Source organism: Myotis myotis, unplaced genomic scaffold (assembly GCF_014108235.1).
Source record: "Myotis myotis isolate mMyoMyo1 unplaced genomic scaffold, mMyoMyo1.p scaffold_m19_p_1, whole genome shotgun sequence".
Classification (NCBI taxonomy): domain Eukaryota; kingdom Metazoa; phylum Chordata; class Mammalia; order Chiroptera; family Vespertilionidae; genus Myotis; species Myotis myotis.
The window spans coordinates 169,452,622-169,475,386 of NW_023416313.1; the positions used below are offsets into that span (position 1 = coordinate 169,452,622).

At 39.2% G+C, this 22,765-nt stretch overlaps 1 protein-coding gene across 12 annotated transcripts in view; it reads right to left on the minus strand.

The window, feature by feature from the left end:
• Nucleotides 1-4,481: 4,481 nt before the first annotated feature.
• Nucleotides 4,482-22,765, minus strand: part of FAM214A (family with sequence similarity 214 member A) — an 80,632-nt gene continuing 62,348 nt past the window's right edge. For 7 of the 12 annotated variants that reach the window (XM_036301946.1, XM_036301935.1, XM_036301905.1 and 4 more), the window contains 6 exons: nucleotides 21,900-21,979; nucleotides 21,122-21,230; nucleotides 17,112-17,270; nucleotides 11,394-11,462; nucleotides 8,925-9,124; nucleotides 4,482-5,055 (listed from right to left, as the gene is read on the minus strand). In XM_036301946.1, coding sequence (XP_036157839.1) covers nucleotides 4,902-5,055; nucleotides 8,925-9,124; nucleotides 11,394-11,462; nucleotides 17,112-17,270; nucleotides 21,122-21,230; nucleotides 21,900-21,979 — 771 coding nt within the window. In that variant the 3' untranslated portion in view covers nucleotides 4,482-4,901. Of the gene's footprint in view, nucleotides 5,056-8,924; nucleotides 9,125-11,298; nucleotides 11,463-13,327; nucleotides 16,482-17,111; nucleotides 17,271-20,737; nucleotides 20,941-21,121; nucleotides 21,231-21,899; nucleotides 21,980-22,765 lie in introns of those variants that run through there. The other 5 variants (XM_036301915.1, XM_036301909.1, XR_004966428.1 and 2 more) reach the window with 4 other exon arrangements.

Sequence of the window (22,765 nt, forward strand, 5' to 3'; positions counted from 1 at the left end):
TATCACAAAGCAAATTATAAACTTTATTTCCAAGAATATTGATGAAAAGTGTATTTTAATGCCAGGCCATAATTATAAGTAAAAAGACAAAAATGCAAAATACAGTGTAGTAGAGTCGGGGGTGGGGGGAGGGGGGGAAGCTTTAACGTAGTTTGAATCCAGGCTCTTCTGCTTATTGGGAGATCTTGGGCAAGCTCTTCAAGCTCCTTTTCTCTCGCTAGAATATATCCACACTGTCTCTAAAGTATGACTGTCAGTATTAAATAATTATAAATTGCTTACAGTGCCTGGCGCAGAGTGGGCATTCATGTTTTCTTCTTCTACCCACAGTGTCCAAGTTTAAGACAAATATTTCTGACCGATAATTCAAGGTGGAGTAGAATGGGCTGGCTCCAATATTCTTAGGGATTAAGGGCGAGTTCCTACCGTGATGAAAAGCCTGTTTCTCATCTAGACTGATACTGTGTTTGTTCTGAAGTCTAGTAGACCTTACGGAGTCATATACCTAAATTTTAACAGTGACCATCTCTGAACAGTGATAGCTAGAAGGCAGAGGGAGGGACTTTCACATTTTGTTTATATAATTATATAGTACTAGAGGTCCGGTGCATAAAAATTTGTGCACTCAGGGGGGAGGGAGGGTCCCTCAGCCCGGCCTGTGCCCTCTCACAGTCTGGGACCCCTCGGGAGATAATAACCTGCTGGCTTAGGCCTGCTCCTGGGTGGCAAAGGGCAGGCCCAATCCCTAGGTGCAGCCCCTGGTCGGGCTCAGAGCAGGGCTGATTGGGGAGTTGGGGCGCCGCCCCTTGTCATGCACAGAGCAGGGCAGATTGGGAGGTTGCGATGCCACCCCTAGTCACGCTCAGGGTAGGGCCGATTGGGGGGTTGGGGCACCGCCCCCTGTCACACTCAAGGCAGGGTCGATGGGGAGGTTGCGGCGCCACCCCGTCACGCACAGAGCAGGATTGATCAGGGGTTTGGGGAGCTCCCCCCTGTCACTCACAGAGTAGGGCCGATAGGGGAGTTGGGGCACCACCCCCTGTCACACACAGAGCAGGGAGGATCAGGGGTTGGGGTGCTGCCACTGTCACACTCAGGGCAGGGCCGATCGGGAGGTTATGGCTCTACCCCAACACACACAGAGCAGGGCCTGTGTGTGTGTGTGTGTGTGGGGGGGGGTGGTTGGGGCGCCGCACCCTGTCACACACAGAGCAGGGCCGATCAGGGGGTTGGGGCGCCGCACCCTGTCACACACAGAGCCGCAGGGCGATCAGGGGGTTGGGGAGCTCTCCTCTATCAGGCACAGAGCAGGGCTGATCAGGGGGTTGGGGTGCCTTCCCCTGTCATGAACAGAGCAGGGTGGATAGGGAGGTTGTGGCCCTGCCCCCTGTCACACACAGAGCTGCAGGGCGATCAGGGGGTTTGGGCGCTGCCCCCTGTCACGCTGATCCTGGTGCTGGGAGGCATATTACCCTTTTACTATATAGGATAGAGGCCTGGTGCACAGGTGAGGGCCGGCTGGTTTGCCCTGAAGGGTGTCCTGGATCAGGGTGGGGGTCCCCACTGGGGTGCCTGGCCAGCCTGGATGAGGGGATGATGGCTGTTTGCAGCTGGTCACACACCCTTCAGGGTGGGGGTCCCCACTGGGGTGCCTGGCCAGTCTGGGTGAGGGGCTGAGGGCTGTTTTCAGGCTGGCAGGTGACTGAAGCTCCCAACCACTCCTTTTTTTCTTTTTTATTCTGGGCCAGCTTTAGCTCTGAGGCTTGGCTCCAGCTCTTAGGCCTTGGCTGCTGAAAGCAGGTATCTGGTTTGTTTGGGTTCTATAATCAAAACACTGTTCCAACTCCAGCTCTGAGATCCCGGCTGGCTGAAAGCAGGTTTCTGAGGTTTTGTTTAGCTTCTATATTTGTAACAATGTTTCAAATTGCAAGCTCAGAGGCCGGCAGCGGCAGGCGGGGAACGTTGGAGTCCTCCATCACTGAAGCAAGCAAGCCTCATGTTCGCTTCAAGCTGCCTGGCTGCCGGCCGCCATCTTGGCTGGCAGTTAATTTGCATATTGACCTGATTAGCCAATGGGAAGGGTAGCGGAGGTATGACTAATTACCATGTTTCTCTTTTATTTGATAGGATTAGAGACCTGATGCACAAAATTCGTGCAAGAGTAGGCCTTCCTTCCTCCGGCTGCCAGCACTAGCTTCCCTCTGGCCGCCAGCAGGCACCCGGACCCGGGCTTCCCTTGAAGCCCTGGCTTCATCTGGAAGGTCCTCCTGAAGGACATCCGGTAACATTAGCATATTATGCTTTTATTATTATAGATGAAAAGTTTTATAGTAAACATGTATTAAATAAGTTTTTAAATTGAAATTTTAAAAAGAATCACTGCTTCATTCACAAAACAATTTAAGGAAGAGTGGAGATCCCAAGGATGAAGTTTTTGAAGGAGAAATTGTTTCCTTTCTTTAACCCTGTGGGAATGACAGATGGTGGGGGAAATGGCAGGAGGAGGGATTTTCCTGGTGAGTGCCTCCCAGCCAATCCCCACTGCATAACTTATTATTTTCCATTCTCTTCTAGTAAGAAATTCTGGAGTTCCTTTTTAAAGGTAAGTATTAGTTATGACCCATTTTGTTAGTCTGTAAAACTGCCAAGTGAACCTGAAATGAGGAAATCTCTATTATCTACCATAGGTAGTAGCACTGTGGGTTGTCTGCTGGTGTCTTTACCTGCATGCCAACACTCAATCGACTGACATAATCTGAGAATACAAAGAGGAGTGATGCAGAAAGTGCAGCAAAATCTCCCCCTATAGCCAAAGGGTGGAAAAGAACCATTAAGGTAGATCTAGTACCAGGACAAGTGAGAGCAGACAGTGCTGGGGGACCACTCCTCACTGGGAAGAACAGCATGGGCAAAGAAGACCCTAAGAAGTAGAGCAACAAAATGTGAGCACATTTCTCTCGCACAAGCTTGTCAGGAAGAGCACAAGATGCGCCCAGATGCTTCAATCATCTTCTTGAAAATTTTTTGAAATATGCCCAGAAAGGTGGAAAGCCATGTACTAGAAATATCACCCCATCTTCTCAATCACACAGGCACAGAAGGGTTAGAGGATTCTTGGAGTCAGTCCCATGAGAGGTAGGATTACAATCCAAACCTTTTGGGTCCCAATCTTATGTTATTTCCATCCAGCCTGATGAGTGAGATAAGTCGTTATAAATGTGTGCCATGAAAACATTGTGTTCTTACTTTTATAAAATACAAACAGCCCTTTCTCTTCTGGTATTTTAAAATAAATTTATAAGAGGCTTCTTGCTGGCCAACCCACACTCATCACCTGTCTAGATTCTCTTGAAGAGTCTGCCCATTAGCTGGTTTCCAAACTAAAGACCTTCTAGTCTCTCAAATTCCAGAATGCTCACCGGGTTCTAGACTCCCAGAACTCTTGGGTCTGGCATACTTAAGTGGTACCTATTTTCTAACCCACTCTTGCAGCTTTGTCCCAGTATTTGTGCCTTGTTGTCTGATATGCTGTTGCCCACTGTCAATACACAAACATCTAAAACTACTCTTCTTTCCCGGCCAGAGTGGCTCAGTGGTTGAGCATGGACCTATGAACCAGGAGGTCACAGTTCGATTCCCAGTCAGGGCACATGCCTGGGATGCAGGCTGGATTCCCCAGTAGGGAGCATGTAGGAGGCAACCTATCAATGATTCTTTCTCATCATTGATGTTTCTATCTCCCTCTCCCTTCCTCCCTATATCAATAAAAATATATATTTAAAATAAAATAAAGTAAGACCACTCTTCTTTCTAAGGGGAACGGAGATAAGGCTTATGATGGATTCAAATTCCCTTGTTCCGTGGTTTTCCCAGTTGCCAAATGTCTTTCATTGTGTCCCTGAATAAGAAAGTAAGTTGGGACAAGGCTTAAGACATCTCCCCCTCTCCTCTTGTCAGCTGTAAAGTTAGAATGGAAAGTATCTGATGGCTATCAGAAATGCACTCAATCACATATATGTCTCAGCTAAAAATAAAAGCCAAATACACGGTTCTTTGTTTTTTACATATATTTACAATATAAATACTAATTTGTTTTCAAAGTACATACTCTTTTAACCATTTGCAAAAGTTATCTAGCATGGGGCAGCAATTTAATGCAAAGGCTCTGTAGTAGTGATTAAGGAAAAATAGAACTGTTTTGAGGATAAGGGATTCTAGGAGGAATATGAATGGGCATGATAATCTGAACTTGCAAAGGGAATGTGCAGCTTAGTCTGCACTACACTGCCAATACAGAATGTTAAAGGACTACCGTGTGAGACAGCAACGTGGAAGGGGTGTTTTAAAAACTGAACCTGGGGGATATAAAAACTACACATGCTTGCATAGTGCGTTAATCTTAAAGAAGCTCAACATTTCATTCTCATTTCATTAAGTTTCAGTAACTTAAATGAATAATACTTAAAACACATCACACAAAATTAAAGACTTGTGCATATATTTTAGATTTCAACATTAACGTCAAAAATACATAGTATGATTTTACATAGGATTTGTGCTACATTAGAACACTAGAGACAAACATCACTTGAGTATTAAGGAAAACATTAAATATTAAATAACTGAGAAGTAAAATGTGTAAACACTAATCTAACGGGGGTTTTGCTATTGCAACATGTCCCATGAAGTGGTTTCAACAGTACAAAAAGGCTTAGGACATGAGTGTTTCCAGTCTACTTGGAATATGTGGATCTCATTCCAGGAATCCTTTAATGAAAACTGGTCCAGGATAACAGGAGAGGATCCACTCTCCTGGTTGTTAATTTGGTACACTCCATTCTACGCTAATTTTTACTTTCAAACTGGCGTACTGAGCAAATACTTTAAATTGTCACTTCTTATCAACATCTTGGTGAAAACTGAGGGTTTGTTGGCGATTCAGTGTAAGATTTGAGTTCATATGCAGCACCGCTATCAACTTCCATTGACTTTCTAGAGAACAGGAGCCGGACATCTCTATGGAGGTAGATCTTTCCAGATTTAGAACTCTGGAACCTAAAAAAAACCCACACAAACAAAAGGGTGCATCATTTAGGGAATGAGAGTCTTTAAAGCAAAACAAAACATAGAAAAAACCTGAATAATTAAATTTTAAAGGTAAGAAGAATTAGTCTTGCCACGTTATCAATAGTAACTTTTTAACAAGATATTGTCTTATATTGCCAAAGCCTGTGCTGCTATTGAAGTGCCTCTCTTACTATTCCCTACTCCCCTTTCCCTCATACAATGCCAGAGATGCCTCCTACTGTAAATCTGGCACATTTACTCCTGCCTTTCAGCCCTGACACTACATCCCATGCACCTTTCTCACCTACAGTGTCGTTTCAGTTCACATCAGCCAATTATACTACATTTGGGCTTTGCAGCTCAGGCATCTCCTAGCCACACAGATTGATCCATTTGACACAACTTATCCTCCCACAATTTTGAGTACATTCACATTGACCCCATACTTAAAAAGTCTTCAGATAAAATAACCAAGTTTTGAGGACAATCATGGGATGAAAAAGGACTGCTACCATTAGTAGTGGCTACCTAAATAAAGCCTAATCATTAAAAATCATTTAAAAAGTTATCAGTGAAATGAAAATGGATACCAAAACTGCATACGGAACAGTTTCTATCCCCTGCTAATTCATATTTATAGCATAACACAAGGCACTAGAATCTTTAATCATATAAACTTATCTGGCAGATAGTCAAACGCAGCTTTTAGTGCTAACTTCTCTGGTTTTCCCTTTGAATAGCAGAAATACTCTCTGGATTTGTGGTTTTATTCCTAAATTAGCAGAATAATCTGGCGGTCAGCAATATATTTTAAAGCAGACCTCTTTGACCGTCTCTTTTCCTCTCTGTGGAGGTTTTCATTATTTCAGTCTGAAGGAGAACATGGTGAGCTTTGGGAACTATATCACACTTTGCAAAAAGGTTTCTTTACAGCATTTAAAGTATCTAATCATTATGTAGGGATTATAAAAGCTGGGGTAGTTGAATTTTATTTTAGTAAATGTTGGTATGGTTGTTAACACTTCAAGAGAAATGGTTTCAAATGGAAGTTTAAAGAGAGTTGACTCTTTCCCTAGACCGGGCTGGGAGCTATTCGTATGGTCTGCTATTTTATACCATTTCTCTTTTTAAAAGTCTTCCAAGTCTGTTCTGGTATGTTTTTCATTCCCACAATTTGCACATTTCCCATGAAGCTCAGGTCAGGGCGTGTCAGGTTGGGTTTAAACACATTGTGCTGGTTTAACATCTCCTTAGATTGCGCGGAACACCAGGCAAAAGACCCCAAGATAAGAGTACCAATTAAGCAGTGTTATGGGGGTTGGGGGGTGACTAATTAACTTAACAGACATTTTCAAGTGTGGGACTTAAGTGTACAGCTGACTCCTTATTCAACTAGCTCACCACAAGGCAAATTTATTGAAAGATAGTGAGTGGTCACCATCAGTAACAGATTAAAGAGGTTCTCTGCCTGGGCCCTGGATGAAAGATGCCTTCTCCTGATGAATAGGGCTCTTGGAATAAAAAGTTAAACGAAGATGAATTTCTGTCACTGATATGATTGAGGACTTGGTATGAATGGCATCAGAAAAAATAACAGGAATAAAGTTACAGGCAAAAGGCTATTGAGCTCTCTCTTAACCAATAGACTTGCTCATTAATCCTGAGAACTATACTAGGATTTCAGGTCTGAAAGCCTTACTCTAGGATGTTGGCAACCTGGACCTCAAGGGCAAACAGTGCTTTCTCACAACCTCTAGCTGTGAGAGGAAAATATATTTCTAATGGAATCACTAGAATATAAGTTCAATGAGAACAGAGATTTGTCACAACTGTTTCCAGTGCCTAGAAGCATGCCTAGCACATATTCATGGAATGAATGAATGAAGGTTAAGAACTTCCCTGTTGAATACAACGGCCCCTACCCAGATGTGGCTAACTGCACACTTGAAATAGTGAACTGCATTGTGCTGTTACTGTTAATACATACTTGATTTTAAGTATTCAGTATAAATGAAGAATGTAAATACTTCAGTATTATTTATATTTATAATAGTAAATAATAGAGAATATAAAATATCTCAGTCATAATACTTACTGGGTATAGTGATTACTCAAATTATAATATTTGGATATATTGGATTAAATGAATTTTTCCTTTTTCTTAATTTTTTTAATGTAGCTATTAGAAAATATATTGCCGGGAGCCAGTCCATCCTTGCTGTTTCAAGGGACCTGGCATATATGGCATACTGTTCTTAATATGTTTGCTCACCTTCTTGGCGCTGTGTTTTAACCAAGGTCACCTCTCCGAGAAAGGTTGTTTCCCCAGGTAGGGATTTTCCCCTGAAGTTAGGGAGGGAATAAAACCTCTCAACTAAGTGCCAGGCAGGTAATTAATCACTTTAACTACGAACAATCATGCTTAAGCTACTTAATCTTTACTCCCTGGAATGGAGATAAGAAATGCCCTAACCTTTGTAATAGAGATTGATAGGATTGAATCAACTGGTATAAATACAGATGTAACAAGACAGCAAGAGACAGAACTTAGATGAAGATCCTAGAGACAGAACTTAGAAGACAGAACCTAGACACAGAACCTAGAGACAGAAGAACTTCGCTGGCGAGAACATGGCAAAAGATCCTGGACAGAAACTGGAGACAGAACCTAGCGAGAGAACATGGCAAAAGATCCTGGACAGAAACTGGCCACAGAACCTAGGCACAGAACCTACACAGAACGTTCTCTAGAGACAGAAGAACTTCGCTGGAGAGAACATGGCAAAAGATCCTGGACAGAAACTGGCCTCAGAACCTAGAGACAGAACCTAGCGAGAGAACATGGCAAAAGATCCTGGACTGAACCTGACTACAGAAATTGGCAAGAGAACCTGACTAGAACCTGGTGACTGAACCTGGCTGGAGAACCTGGACAGAACCTGGCTGGAGAACCTAGCGAGGGAACATGGCTACAGAACCTGGCTGGAGAACCTGGAGAACCTAGCAAGAGAACATGGACACAGAACCTGGCTGGAGATCCTAAGCAGAACCTCTCTGGAGATCCAGACCAGAACTTGGCTGGAGATCCTGGCTAGGCTGCTGATCAACTGAACGCTATCTCCGTGTCATTCCTTCTTCGCCAACTCCGTCCACACCTTTGGGGACCCCTGGACCTGCTGGGGTTGGACCCCAGCATCATATAACTGCATATATGGCTCATTATAACTCTACTAGAGTCCCAGTGCACTGGTGGGATCCCTTGGCCTGGCCTGTGGGGATCGGGCTGAAACTGGCTAACATCCCCTGAGGGGTCCCGGATTGCAAGAGGGAGCAGGCCAGGCCAGGGACCTCACCAGTGCACGATTGGGCAGGGGAGGGATCATGGGAGGGCTCCAGAGTGTGTCTGGCCAGTCTCACCCAGTCCCGATCAGCCAGGCCCCAACAGCAAGCTAACCTACCAGTGGGAGCGTCTGCTCCCTGGTGATCAGTGCACGTCATAGCCACCGGTCAAATGGTCGAATGGTTGGACACTTGGCATATTAGGCTTTTATTATATAGGATTGGACAGTGTTGGTTTAGAAAAGGTGTCTCACTGTCCCAGATTTATCAGCATTTGTTTTGTTATAAAACATTTTGCATACAGCTAGAAATGAAAACTCCTCCGATTCAGGAAGTAATAATGACTGTAAGATGATGTGCCATGTGTTTTCTGCATCCTGGCATATCATCAAAGTTTCCAAGTTAAGCAAATCCCAAGGGGCACTGGTCTAATTAGAGTGACAGTTTTTAAAATAAACTAAACATTTCAGAGTTGTTCTTCTAAAGTAACATTTTTTTTTTTTCATTTTAAATATTACCTCAGATGTATGAGGTAGCGTAATAACCGTTCTTCTGTATGACGGATGTTCTCTTTATTAACACTTCTCTTCATTTCTTGTTTAACTGGTACAGAAAAAGTCCTTTGTCGTAGGAATGTCTGATGATTGGCTGGCATATCTCGTAAGTCATATATCACAACAAACATCTTCACCACAGTCTTATTGGGATTAAATAAGGTCTGAAGAAACAATACAGAAATTCTTTTTTAAAAACAGTGATTTGTTGATTTGACTCAAAATGGTTATGCCAATAATAAAAAAGATTTTAAGTAAAAAATTAATGCCAGTGAATATAATTCAGTTTTGGAGACTAAAGCTAATAAAATTTCAAAAGTTTATGAACTGATATTCAGTTTTTTTTTAAAAAATGGTTCAATTTATATTATTTATTTAACAATAATATAAAATACTAAAGCAAATAAAAAATTTGTCACAAATTTTATATTAATAGACAATACATAACTTTTACTCCTTATTCAAATTTTAATAAATTACTCCACTAGATTATGCAAAATATATCCTCAATGAATTAAAATAATCCAGCTCATTTATTTCAAACATTAGTTTCATTACAGTGTACCAACTGCAAATTTCCCAAAATACAATTTTAATTTTCCTCCTATTTTCATAGTGAGTAAATAGAATTCTTTAAAAAAATAAAAGCTTGATAAAGGTAGACATTTTGGTGTTTTAGGTACATATATTTATTATAAAATTTAAAATATGTTCTCAAAAAAGAGACTTTTTCTTATTTGAAATGCTTCCAAACTTAGAGAATAAAGTTCATTATTATTAGTTATCAAGTAAGCTAAATAAAACTTCATGTTCTCATAGTTGGATTCATTTCAAAAACTGCAGTAACACTTTTTAAAATCATCAATATCATAAATAGACCAAAATATGTATCCTTGGTGAAGATTGAATTAAATTCAATTGACACTTGACTATGAATAATCAAAGGAATATTATTTTTTAAAATGCTGATTTATAAACAAAATCCCAAGCTGCTGATCTGACTTTAACCAAATTACCAACACATCAATAGGTAACTTGGTGCCCATGCTTTCTGAAGCTCATCCGTGGCACTGGACATCACTCACTGAATCAAAATGAGAAATATATCAATATTATGATCCAATTTTTAAAAATCTAGTGAGTCTTAAGATTTAAGGTGAATACATTCAACAAACCACACAACTAGCAAGCCAGGAGTTCAAACCATGTTTATATATAATCAAACTATGTAAGAAATTAAAGATATACCTAAATTTCATATTTAAAATTAACCATTGAAGTTGGCAGTCCTCAAACAAGAGGCGACTGTGCTGTCTTTGTGTTTATGCCTCATTATTTTGACAACTGACAGCTAGCTTTCCAGTGACTCACACTTGCATATGCTCTACACAGCCAGAGGCAAGAGAACAGAGTATCATTCTTTTAGTTCAAGATTTCCATTCAACATAAACATCTTACTTTAATATGCAGTGATTCTTCCTCAATATTGCAATATCTACACACACATACATATTGCATAGTCCTGTTTAATTCCTGTGTGATATGCAATAAACAAAGGTAGACTCCTTGGCTGTAGTGGAACAAGGGTGATGAGTAAAAGTGGTCTGGTGAGCACCAATCCCACCGAAGCCAAAGGTCATAAAAAAGCTTGTTGAATTACACCAGATCCTAAGTGTGAGGAACTCACTAGGCTTTTTTTTTCTTTTTTAAATTTTAGCTTTATTGAGGTATAATTGACAAATATCAAAGAGACTCTTTTTAGTCTGCAAGGGCCAACTCTGTAATAAATAGACTCCGGGGCTTTCAAGATGATCCCGGGTCTGACTTGGAGATGCACTCAGTGGCAGCGTGGCCTTGACATCTAATTATCTAATTACTCTTACGAGAACCTCAGACCAAGGATGCGGAAGGACTGCTCTGGGCCCGAACAGTTCTCCCCGACCCAAACTAGATCAACACCTAGACCGAAAGGAAATATGCCTTCTCTGCCCCGACATCTGCCAGACTACATTCTCATTAGATCAATGTAGGAATTATTACCCTAGGGATATGTAATTTTATTCCCTAAGTTTTCCTGGGGTCTAATATTTGGGGTCTCCTTTTGAATAGGTTGATCTCAGTCTGGCTTACTATTTTAAATAGAAGGCACTGGTAACGCTAGCTTCTGATTATATTAGAATAGCCCTATTGAAGTTATGTGAACTGTCGTATACTATTTTTTTAATGCATTCACCTTGATTAGCTTATTAATGCTTTCCTTTTATGGAGGCCCCCAAAGGGTCACTCCTGGGGCAGAGCAGGGAAACTCCAAACAAAGCTGCAGCCCACTGTTACTTACCAAGGTCGTTGCAGCAGCAGTAGCAGGAGAAAGGGCTAAGTTCTACATGTATGTGAGAGAATGATTATTGCAATTGTAGGCTATAAAACACATACCACTTGTATTGTTCCTGAAGGAGGTACTCGATAACCCCTTTTACCAAGGGACTCTAAAGTAATCACACCCTTGAAATAAAAGAAGACAAATTGAGTACAAACTGATGCATATGTATACAAAAGACTAAAATAATAATAATAAATAATGTAATTACTAAAATTTCAGAATTCTATTTGTATGGAAAAAAATTCACATTGCATTAACAGATAATTCTATAGTATGAAATAGTGAGAGTACCACTGGTATGAAAACAATTTACTGTTCTTCTTGCAGATGTTGCAACAAATAATATGTAACATCAAATATATAATAAACTAGAGGTCTGGCGCACGAAATTAGTGTGCGGGTACAGTCCGTAGGCCTGGCCTGTGATCAGGGCCATCTTCCCCGGTTTCCCACAGCCGGCCCCGCCCCCCGCCACCACCCCCAGTTCCCAATTCGCCATTGGTTGATCAGTGCCTGATGGCCAGGAAAAGGGACCGAGAGGTCAGCTGTTCCCACCCAATCACCAGCCCTGCCTCTACCCTCTGTGTGTGGGGCCACCGGTGGGGTGGGGGCCTTGGCCTGGTGCTGTCCACGTCCCCTGCCACTCAACCCCGGATCACCGTTCACCATCAGGCGATTAGAGCCTGCCAGCTGGGGAAAGGGACTGAGGTGGTCAGTGCGCCTCATAGTGACTGGTCCAGCGGTTGTTCTGCTGTTAGGGTCAATTTGCATATTACCCTTTTATTATATAGGATAACAAATATACCAAGTAAATAACAGTTACATAACACCATACTGTTTGACATTTCTATTAAGATATAGGATACAAAAGTAAGAAGTTCCTTAACTAAAAAGGATAAAGGGAGGGGATACAGGATTATACCCTTGTATCATGTGGGAAGAGGGAAATGAAGCAAAATAATTTATTGATCTTTGGACATATAAAAAGTCAGGAATATGGAAGGATCTAAGTCTTGGCCAAAAATGCACTCAGTTCTTTAGTCATATGGATTAGAGACAGACCAGCATTATCTTTATCTCCTATGGACTTGTTAGAAATGCAGAATTACTGGCTTCTCCCTAGACCAGTGATGGCAAACCTATGATACACATGTCAGAGGTGACACGCGAACTCATTTTTTTGGTTGATTTTTCTTTGTTAAATGGCATTTAAATATATAAAATAAGTATCAAAAATATAAATCTTTGTTTTACTATGGTTGCAAATATCAAAAAATTTCTATATGTGACATGGCACAAGAGTTAAGTTAGGGTTTTTCAAAATGCTGACATGCAGAGCTCAAAAGGTTCACCATCACTGCCCTAGACCTACCAAATCAACTCTGCATTTTAACCAGATTTCCCAGATGATATCATGCACACATTCATGTATGAAAAGCACTGCTGTGCTATATAATGAAGTTTCCTGAGACGGATGTTCTAATCATTGCAGCAGTCCTCAAATGGGAAAGAAGTACCAATTAATACAAGGGAAGCTCTGATTGAATGTGTGAAAATGTCCAGATAACCAGGATAACCAAATGACAGGCAGTGATTGTGATACTTAATTCTCAGATGGCTTTAAGAGAAGAATGCTAATTCATTTGTTTTCACTGGGCTAACAGTTTTGAGTAGTTAAGTAGAATAATTGCATTCTCTCCATTTTATAGCCTATCTTTTTATGTTGTGCACACCAAAATACGCCAACCTTATGTAAAACTGAATATAAAACAGGACTGTCCCATCAGGCAACATCCGTGTGTTTGAAAGACAGGCCAAGGAGGGGGCGGGGGAGGGGAGAGTAAAAAGGAGTGGACAAGGTAAAAGGAAAAAGCAGACTCCGATATGGAAACATCACAACTCTAAGTGAACAGCACTTGACATCGGACTGTTAACATGTTAATATTGGGAAATGTTTGTGAAAATGGGCACTGAGAAGAAACGTGGCTCTTGACAAATGTGATTTATACATGGCCATTTGAAACATGAAAACAAGAGTATCAACAAATTGTATCCCTAACCAAAACAGCAATGAAGCTTTAAACATGTTCTCTCTTACAATCTGCTCTATATGAAAAATGCTACAGCATCTTCTTCCTAGTTCTAGGGGAAAACGGTAAAAAATATATAAATATAGCCACCTTTACAATCACATTGCTACAGGTAATACATTACTGTTCTTCCGTGCCACCCTACCTTAAATAAGTAAAGGGAAACTGGTAACTCAAAAACTACTAATCAAGCCTATATTTATTTCCTTTAATACAATTATAATAGTTTTCAGAACATGGTAACAGTAACAAAATTAATTTATAAAGAAATAATATAGGTTATTTTTTCATTTTGAGAGTAAGTTTATTAAAGCTGGGGGACAGTGAAACAAGGAAGGGCTTAGAATAGAAGAAGCAACAAAGAGGACCTTGGAGACAGGTTCAGGGGGTTAGCCTGAGACGAGCAGTCGTTGCCCATTGCTCCCCTGGTTCCAAGTCTTGTAGGAACCCTTAGATTTTAGGAGATACATGCCTAAGAGGAAAGAATGGGGGAAGGGAAAGGCACAGGCATGCTTCCGGGAGGGAGAAGCATGTCGAGAAAATAGAATTAAAAAAAAACAAAACAACCAAAACTTTCAGGTTTAAAGCAACACTTTACAATTTCTTTTCTTTTTTTAACAAGATTTTTCAGTGATTTCTTTTGAGGCAGATGGAGAGGGAGAGAGAGAGAAACATTGATAGGCTTCCTCCTCCACTCACCCCACCAGAGATCCAGCCACAACCGGGGCCCGTGCCCTGACTGCGAATCGAATGGCAACCTTTTGGTGCATAGGATGATGCCCAACCAACTGAGCCACACTGGCCAGGGCAACACTTCACAATTTCTAAGCCAGTATGGCGTTGGCAAATTAGGAATTAGAAAGAAATGGGGAAATTATTTGAAATTCTATTATTATTTAAGTTATTATTTAATTGGTCAGCATATCAATATTTCTATGAAGAAAAAGTTGCTGTACTTCTGGCATTTTACGATGGAATAGAAAGGTTAAGATAAATGAACTAGGTCAAATCTTATACAAAAACTTATTCTCAAATTATTGTTTAATAGGAAATATACAAATCTAAGTAAAACAGAAAGAAGTTTATCTTAATTTGGTTACTTACAAATAGGAGAAAATAACATATGACCCTGTTAATATGATGATAATACAAGTTATAACTTGAATTTGGTACTGGCACACCTGCTCTAGACCTTTCTGCTTGGTTCCACTAAGCAATAGTTTTTAAACTGTGAAAAGTTGTAATATTATACAACACTCGAAGAACATTTTTACCACTGACACCCAATTGGAGAGAGATATTATATAGCTTTGAGTTAATTTTTAAGGAATTACTTACTGAAAAGTCCAGTACCACTTCTATACCATAAAGGCAGAAATTTCTGGGCCAAACATTTATCTTTGTGAGTCATTTGTGTAATTTGTAATGTGAGGTCCCAAGGTTATTATTAAAGTAACAAATAGGAGTTTGGAGTCTCAACTCTGCTGATCTGTTTTATGTATTATCTTATCAAAACATAATCAGTACTTTGAAAACAGATGGAATTACCAATTCCCTGAAGAACAATAATTTTATTAATTTATAGTAGGAAAGATCTGTGGTCTAAGATTTGGACTGCATCATTTGCTGCAAAGGGAACCCATTTCTAATGAGTAATCTGACAAAAAAATTACACAATGGAAAGTTTATTGAAGAATATTATCAGAAAAAAGCAAATCAGAATTCTTTAAGAATAGACTAACTCAGTAACCTGATTTAAACTCTCAAGATCTGTAATCATTTGTGTGTACTTTTTAAAGACGGAAATCTCAATCCTTTATCTCTTAATCCTTCATTTTTTAAATGTCAACCAAGGCCAAGGATTAATGCTGTTGTGCTTTTTTAAAGCATAGTTCAAATGACCTCTTGCTCATGAATTTCACTCAAATATATTTATTTGAGCTAATGTTTAGCGAATTCACTCTTTTATCTTATTCCTCTGCCATCCTAATGGTTATCAGGACTCTGTGACCCAATGACAGATTACAGTATTTTCAACCTTATCGTTCAATTCTCTGTCACTATGTATATTCAGTAGAATATGCTAAACCGAAGAGACTTCTTGATGTCCTGGTAAAGCAAAATGGACATTGTCACAATTATATTATAATACTGTAAGCATTCCAGTATTATGCACTTTTATCCTAATACTGACCTTATTTCAATGGCATTCCATTATATTAATTAACCCAAATTACGAGTTATTTTTTTTCAAAATTATACTGGAAAAGTGGATACCTGTTTCTGTAGTAAATGACTAACAGGTGGCTTATGGGATAACGGGTAGGTTTGTCAAGGAGGGGCCTCACTTTTCATAATAACCAATGCTGTGCATCATTATGGTTATGACCCGCAAGTGTAAATATTATTGGGAAAAGAAAACTGAATAAATGGGCAGACACCAGTAAGCTTTTTCTATTGAAGTATGAAACGTGGACCAGGATCTTGACTAACATTTTCACACTTAGAATGGAATAAAGCTTCCCTGAGCCAATAGTGAGTAGGCTACATTTAGGCTTCTAAAAAAAGTAAAACTTCCCTTCCTCTGTTGTTTCTTGATTATGTAGAATTCCCTTTCCACAACTTTTATTAATAACAAAAGACACTATTATTAATGTCCTTGAAAATCTAAAAGATGGGGGAGAGGAAGCAATGGAGCCAGGAGGTAGTGAGGACATTAGAGGGGCAAGACCAGAGCTGTATATTTCTATGCCTATGGCAAGATATAGATATAGATATAGATATAGATATAGATATATAGATATAGATATAGATATAGACATAGATATAGATATATAGATATATACACATATAGATATGTAGATATATATTTCTCAAAGGAAGACCGAACTGAAAACCCAGCTCGGACTCCCTATTTGACACCATCTCTGTAAACTTGTATGGACTTGCATTGCTTCTCGCTCTCTGTGTTTTGGAAAATGGCTGATACTAATCATACTCCAGGACTTGGTATCATTTCTGCAGTTGAAGGCTTAGATTATGCTCAATGCACTGGAATAAAAAACGGAAAAGATGAAATCACAGGACCGGAAGGCTCAATACTCTGCTCTAATTCCCCTGAGCTATCTTACTCTCCAGTAAAACATTAGCGGTCAGTCAGAATAACTAATATTCTAAAAGGCCTCAGGATTAGAATAAAATGGTCCAAAGACAAACCAAACAGGACAAAGTGGGTAAAAGGGCCCCGCAGAAGCCTTAGGTTACCGTGCCTCCCCCTAAACTCTACTGAGATGAGGATCACATGTGAAGGCAACCCTTGTGGGAGCAGTGTGCACAGTAAGCACTTGAGAATTTGTGTGAACCCAGCAAGACATGGAATGATAGTGTCACTAATCAAATTTTTATCTTTTTTTTTCAAATCACACAGAAACAAGTAAAATGTCAGCACCACTGTCAAATGCAAAAGATATCTATTATTGGAGCTAGCTCAGAAAGAAGTTGTGAGGTAACATGTTGGTTGGTATATTAATTAGTCTCTATTCAGCCTTCAATTTTCTCTTAGGAAATACTTTATATTTTCAACCATTGCACCAAAGCAGTCCTCAATCTCTTTAAACTTAAAGACATCTGTCATTAAGTTGGTAAAGTTTAGCAGAAAAAGGCAATTTAAAAAATACTTGCCATGTAAGGAGAGGGAGCATTGTCATCGGAGACACTGTAGAATGACACTTCTACCGGAAGCAGCAAATGTGTGGGGCAGAAGACACCACTGGCCCCTACCTCGGCCGTAAAACCGTCAAGAATGCCGAGAGGATCTAAGCGATAGTTCAAGACGGATTCCTAGAAGACAAAATAATTCTTAAGATATAAATTTTAAAAGTTAACACAACACATTCATTTTGCCTTCTATTTAAAGAAATACATTACTATGCCTTCTGGCACGAGAAAAGTGGTTGCTACCATTGCCATGCCCTCATTTCTAATGTTCACCTGACCTGAAATTAACCCCGCTCCCATCGATCTTCTACCATGCTATCAAGTTTGCCTCCTCTCACTATTCCAACCCATGCTGAGCTATCCTTGAATTTCACCGTTAGACCTAATTGTTCAATGTTATTCTTATTTCTGTAAATAAACAAATCAAAACTCTACGAGAGTAGGTATGATATCAGAAATTTTGTTAATCCTCACAGAGCCCCTCTCCCCTCCTTTCCACTCTCTCTAAAAACAACAAAACCTACAGTACAAAAGCACTACACACACACTAGAATGGCTAAAATAAAAAGACTGACCGGTGAAATACCCATATGGTTTCACTTACATGTGGAATCTAAAGAACAAAATTAATGAACAAACAAAATAAATAGACTCATAGATACAGAGCACAGACTGATAGTTGCCAGAGGAGAGGGGAGTTGGGGGATGGATGGAAAAGGTGAAGGGATTAAGAAGTACAAATGGTAGCTACAAAGGAGTCATGGGCAGGTAATAGACAGCCTAGGACAGTGATGGCGAACCTTTTGAGCTCAGTGTGTCAGCATTTTGAAAAACCCTAACTTAACTCAGGTGCCGTGTCACATATAGAAATTTTTTGATATTTGCAACCATAGTAAAACAAAGATGTATATTTTTGATATTTATTTTATATATTTAAATGCCATTTAACAAAGAAAGATCAACCAAAAAAATGAGTTCGCGTGTCACCTCTGGCACGCGTGTCATAGGTTCGCCATCACTGGCCTAGGAAATGTAGTCAATAACATTGTAATAACCATGTACGGTGTCATGTGGGTACTGGAAATATTGGGAGGAACACTTTGTAAAGAATGTGACTGTCTAACCACTATGCTGTGCACCTGCAACTAAGACAGAATAATATTGAATGTGGACTGTAATTGAAAAATAAAGTAAAAGGATATAAGAGAATTTCATGGAACACAAATGTAGAACATACAGTTTGGCCTTAAGGAAACTCATTTAAACACAGCTTTGGATGTTTAAAAAGCAACAATAACAAAAAAACCTGACCATTGCAAACATTGGCAAGGATGTGGAAGAACTAGAATTGTCATACATTGCCGGTGGGAATTAAAAATGGTATAGCTACTTTGCAAAACAGTTTGGCAGTTTCTTTAAAAGTTAAACATACACCTACCATACTATCCAGACATTCCATTCCTAGGTAGTTACCCAAGCAAAATGAAAATTTATGTTAGCACAGAAACATGAATATTTACAGCAGCTTTATCTGTAATAGCCAAAAACTGGAAATGGCCCAAATGTCTACAATTAGGTGAATCAATAAACATACTGTGCTATATCATATAACAGCAATAAAAAGGAATCAACTGTTGATGTACAGGACAATATGGATAACTAATAATGGTCAGTAAAAGAAACCCCTGACCACCACCCTCAAAAGTAAATGCTGAATGAATCTACTTATATAAAATTTTAGAAAATGCAAGCTTTTTACAGTGATAGAAATTCCTGGGATTCCCTCATGTAGAAAAAAACACACCCATTTCTAATGGTTGTCAGTATTGTTCTGGACTGAATTGATGGAAGAGATTCACAGGACAGATGAGTGGAATGGATAAGACAAGGTTTTTGGACTTGAAAACTTTTTATCTTATTAATTAATGTATTTATTTTGGAGTAGAAAACTTTAAAAAAATATTTTATTGATTTTTTACAGAAGGAAGGGAGAGGGATAGAGAGTTAGAAACATCGATGAGAGAGAAACATCGATCAGCTGCCTCTTGCACACCCTCTACTGGGGATGTGCCCGCAACCAAGGTACATGCCCTTGACTGGAATCGAACCTGGCACCCTTCAGTCCGCAGGCCAATGCTCTATCCACTGAGCCAAACCAGATAGGGCTGGAGTAGAAAACTTTAATCAAAAATTTTTTTGCTATAGAGTTGTATGAGTTCTTATATATTTTGGATATTAACCCCTTATAGCAAGAAAAAGAAACTAGCCTCAGAAATAAATACACAATCTTCTACTTGGGTATTACTTTGGGTCAATGTGTTTCTAGACTCCACCTAAAGCCCCACAAATAATATAAAAACATCCAGATTCCCCTCAACCACTTTGCAGGGTAAGGCTTTGCCCTGTTTCATGAAACAAGACCAATGTGTCAGTTCAGTAATTTGTCTATCCTCTCCCTCTTTTTATTTATTTATTTTTTAATATATTTTATTGATTTTTTTACAGAGAAGAAGGGAGAGGGATAGAGAGTTAGAAACATCGATGAGAGAGATCGATCAGCTGCCTCCTGCACGCCCCCCACTGGGGATGTGCCCGCAACCAGGCTACATGCCCTTGACCAGAATCGAACCCAGGACGCTTGAGTCCGCAGGCCGACGCTCTAGCCACTGAGCCAAACCGGTTCGGCTCTCCCTCTTTTTAAAATTGCCACAGAGAGTCAAATGCACTAAGCAAAAATAAACAAGTAAAAAAATAAAAAAAATAAAAAATAATCTATATCTATATCTATCTATATATCATCAGTGATTTATTGGAGAGAGCACCTAATTCATTATAAATTAAAGAGGACCTATGAGTTGGACAGTTTCAGAACTTCTCTGTTTTTCTACTTAAGTCACGTGAAAATGTATGCATTATCTGCATAGAATTGTGTGAGAAGACCCGTTTACTGACCTTTTAACCATCTTCTCTTTCTTAAGGTTTTCACATATCAAAAATCTCTTTTCCCTCTCATAAATGTTCTTGGATTACTGTACAAAGATTGCAGAGGACCTGAGCCTTACAATGACCTTATATAATTTTAAATTGATGACAAAGAAGAATATTGAGATCAATATCTCTGAACTGATGCCTTGGGCAGTGACATGGAAAAGAGATTGATCAACTTACCATGAAACATAGTTTCTGTTGCTACTAAAAGCTTGAAAGATAGCCTCAATATTAAAAAATGATCTTGAATAAAGCAATACTGTTAATATATCAAAGCACCATAACTGATAAGCCATTTAAATTAAAAATACAAATCTTAAGTTATTTTCCCATAAAAATTCATCAATTAAAGTAACTTTTAAAATGTCATTAACAGGTTCATGTTGAAGGTGGTTTTCTAATTAATGACAACTAAATCCATAATAATACACTTGGTCCCAAGTAGAAATATCCATACTAAATAAAGCAGCACATGTACCAGAGACCTTTAACCATTTGATTTAAAAAAAACTTCATGTTTTAAGAACAGATTTAGGTTTACAGAGAAATTGCAAATATAGTACAAAGAACCATTTGATTTTAAAAGCCAACCTCATTGGTCATGAAGGGGCTGCTATCAGTTCACCATCATCCTTCCTGGGTCCCAGAGCCAAGTGCACCAGGTAAGAAGGTGAGTCAAGTCTATCCTGCAGCTAGAGTCACAGATACCTCGATCCAACCTGATCGCATCTAAGTCCTCTGTCTCCTCTACAAGCTACCCAATTCTAAGATGTCACAGCTAACAATTCTCTCAAATCCACTTCTCCTGAAAAGGAAAGGGAAGAGGGGAAAGGGAAAAAAAGAAAAAGGGAAAGAAAGGTGATTTCCAGGCTTTGGAAAAATACAACCCATTTATTTATTTCCCTTTCATAAACAAATGACATAAATTATACCCTGGATCTAGCTTAAGAAACTTCAACTCTAAAATAGTTAAAAAAAAACATTACCTCAAAATTTCCTAGGAGACTAAGACTTGTTATAGGTGGAGCACTAGAACTCAGAAATGGTTTTTCATGAATTTCTGGGTTGCCTTCAATGTTTAAACAGGGCCGAGGACTAAAAAAAAAAAAGCAAATGGACATATTAACCAAAATATTTTCTAATTTACTTTTGCATTAAATTAAGATAATATGATTAATTTTACTTAAACTACCATAATAAAAATTAATTTTACCAAATTTTAAGATGTTAAATATCTAGCTTAACATTCTTGATTAGATTTTATAATCATTGCTATAATATTTTATAAAGAATATATATAACATCCTGGAAGTTTTCATGGTGGAATTTATAACATATCACATAGTGGCATCTGCTGGAGATATATAATAATGCAGTCTCCTATATCAGTTTTTGTTTTCAGTGAAAAATGAAAATACAAAGGCAAAATTATCTGACTAAAGAATGACAGTATTATATGTCAACTTGGAACAAATGCTGAGGCTTTTTGCAAATGAGTGTAAGGCAAAAGAGGAGGTGAATGACTGGAAATATACAAACCCACTTAAATGTTAAAACCAATGCTAAAGATTTGTTTATGTAGTATTAATTTCTCCCTAACTCACCCTTAATAACTGCATGTGTGACATCACATTGAAAATGATAACCAATTGAAAAAGATTTCTGTTAAATTTGTGATTTTTAGAGCCAACATTATTAATTGTAAAAGGTCAGAATTTTGTGTAATACTATTTCATATACACAAATGAATTTTAAGGTAAATACCTTCTAGATGATAAGCTTTTCAGATGTGGTAATGAAGAATCCAGATCAAAGCAGCCTGATTGTGTCTTTCTTTGAGGAACCTACGGTCAAAGTAATCATTTGTGAAATTAAAAAAAAAAAAGACTATAATTTTTTCTTGAATTGACAATACTTAACAAATGAAAGCTAACTGTATCTTAAAAATAATAAACTTTCTCCCAAAACAGCTTACTTAAGATCATGTTCTTTATTATATACTAGAAGCCCACTGCACGAAGATTCGCGCAATAGGCCTTCCTTTCCCTGGCTGCCGGCACCGGTTTTCCTCCGGCACCTGGGACCCAGGCCTTTGGTCTGGCCGCAGCGGAGAAGCCAAGCCTCGATGCTAGGCTTCTCCTCTCCGGCTGCAGCAGAGAAGCCAAGCCTCTTCAGTCTTCAGTCTTCAGTCTTCACTCTGGTCAGAGCCACTTATGTATGCAAATTAACCACCATCTTTGTTGGGTTAATTTGCATAGTCACTCTGATTGGCTGGTGGGCATAGTGGAGTGACGCCAATTTGCATGTTTCTCTTTTATTAGTGTAGACTAGAGGCCTGATGCATGAAAATTCATGTAAGCGTAGGCCTTCCTTCCCCCAGCTGCCAGCACCAGCTTCCCTCCGGCACCCAGGACCCGGGCTTCCCTCCTACAGCCACCAGCAGGCACCCGGGACCCAGTCTGCCTTCCCTTGAGCCACCGACAGGCACCCGGGACCCGGGTTGGCTTCCCTCTGGCCCCGGCTTCATCAGGAAGGACGTCCTGAATGATGTCCGGGAGACATCTGGTCTAATAGCATATTACCCTTTTATTAGTATAGATTGTTTTTATGTTCTTATTTTATTAACTAAT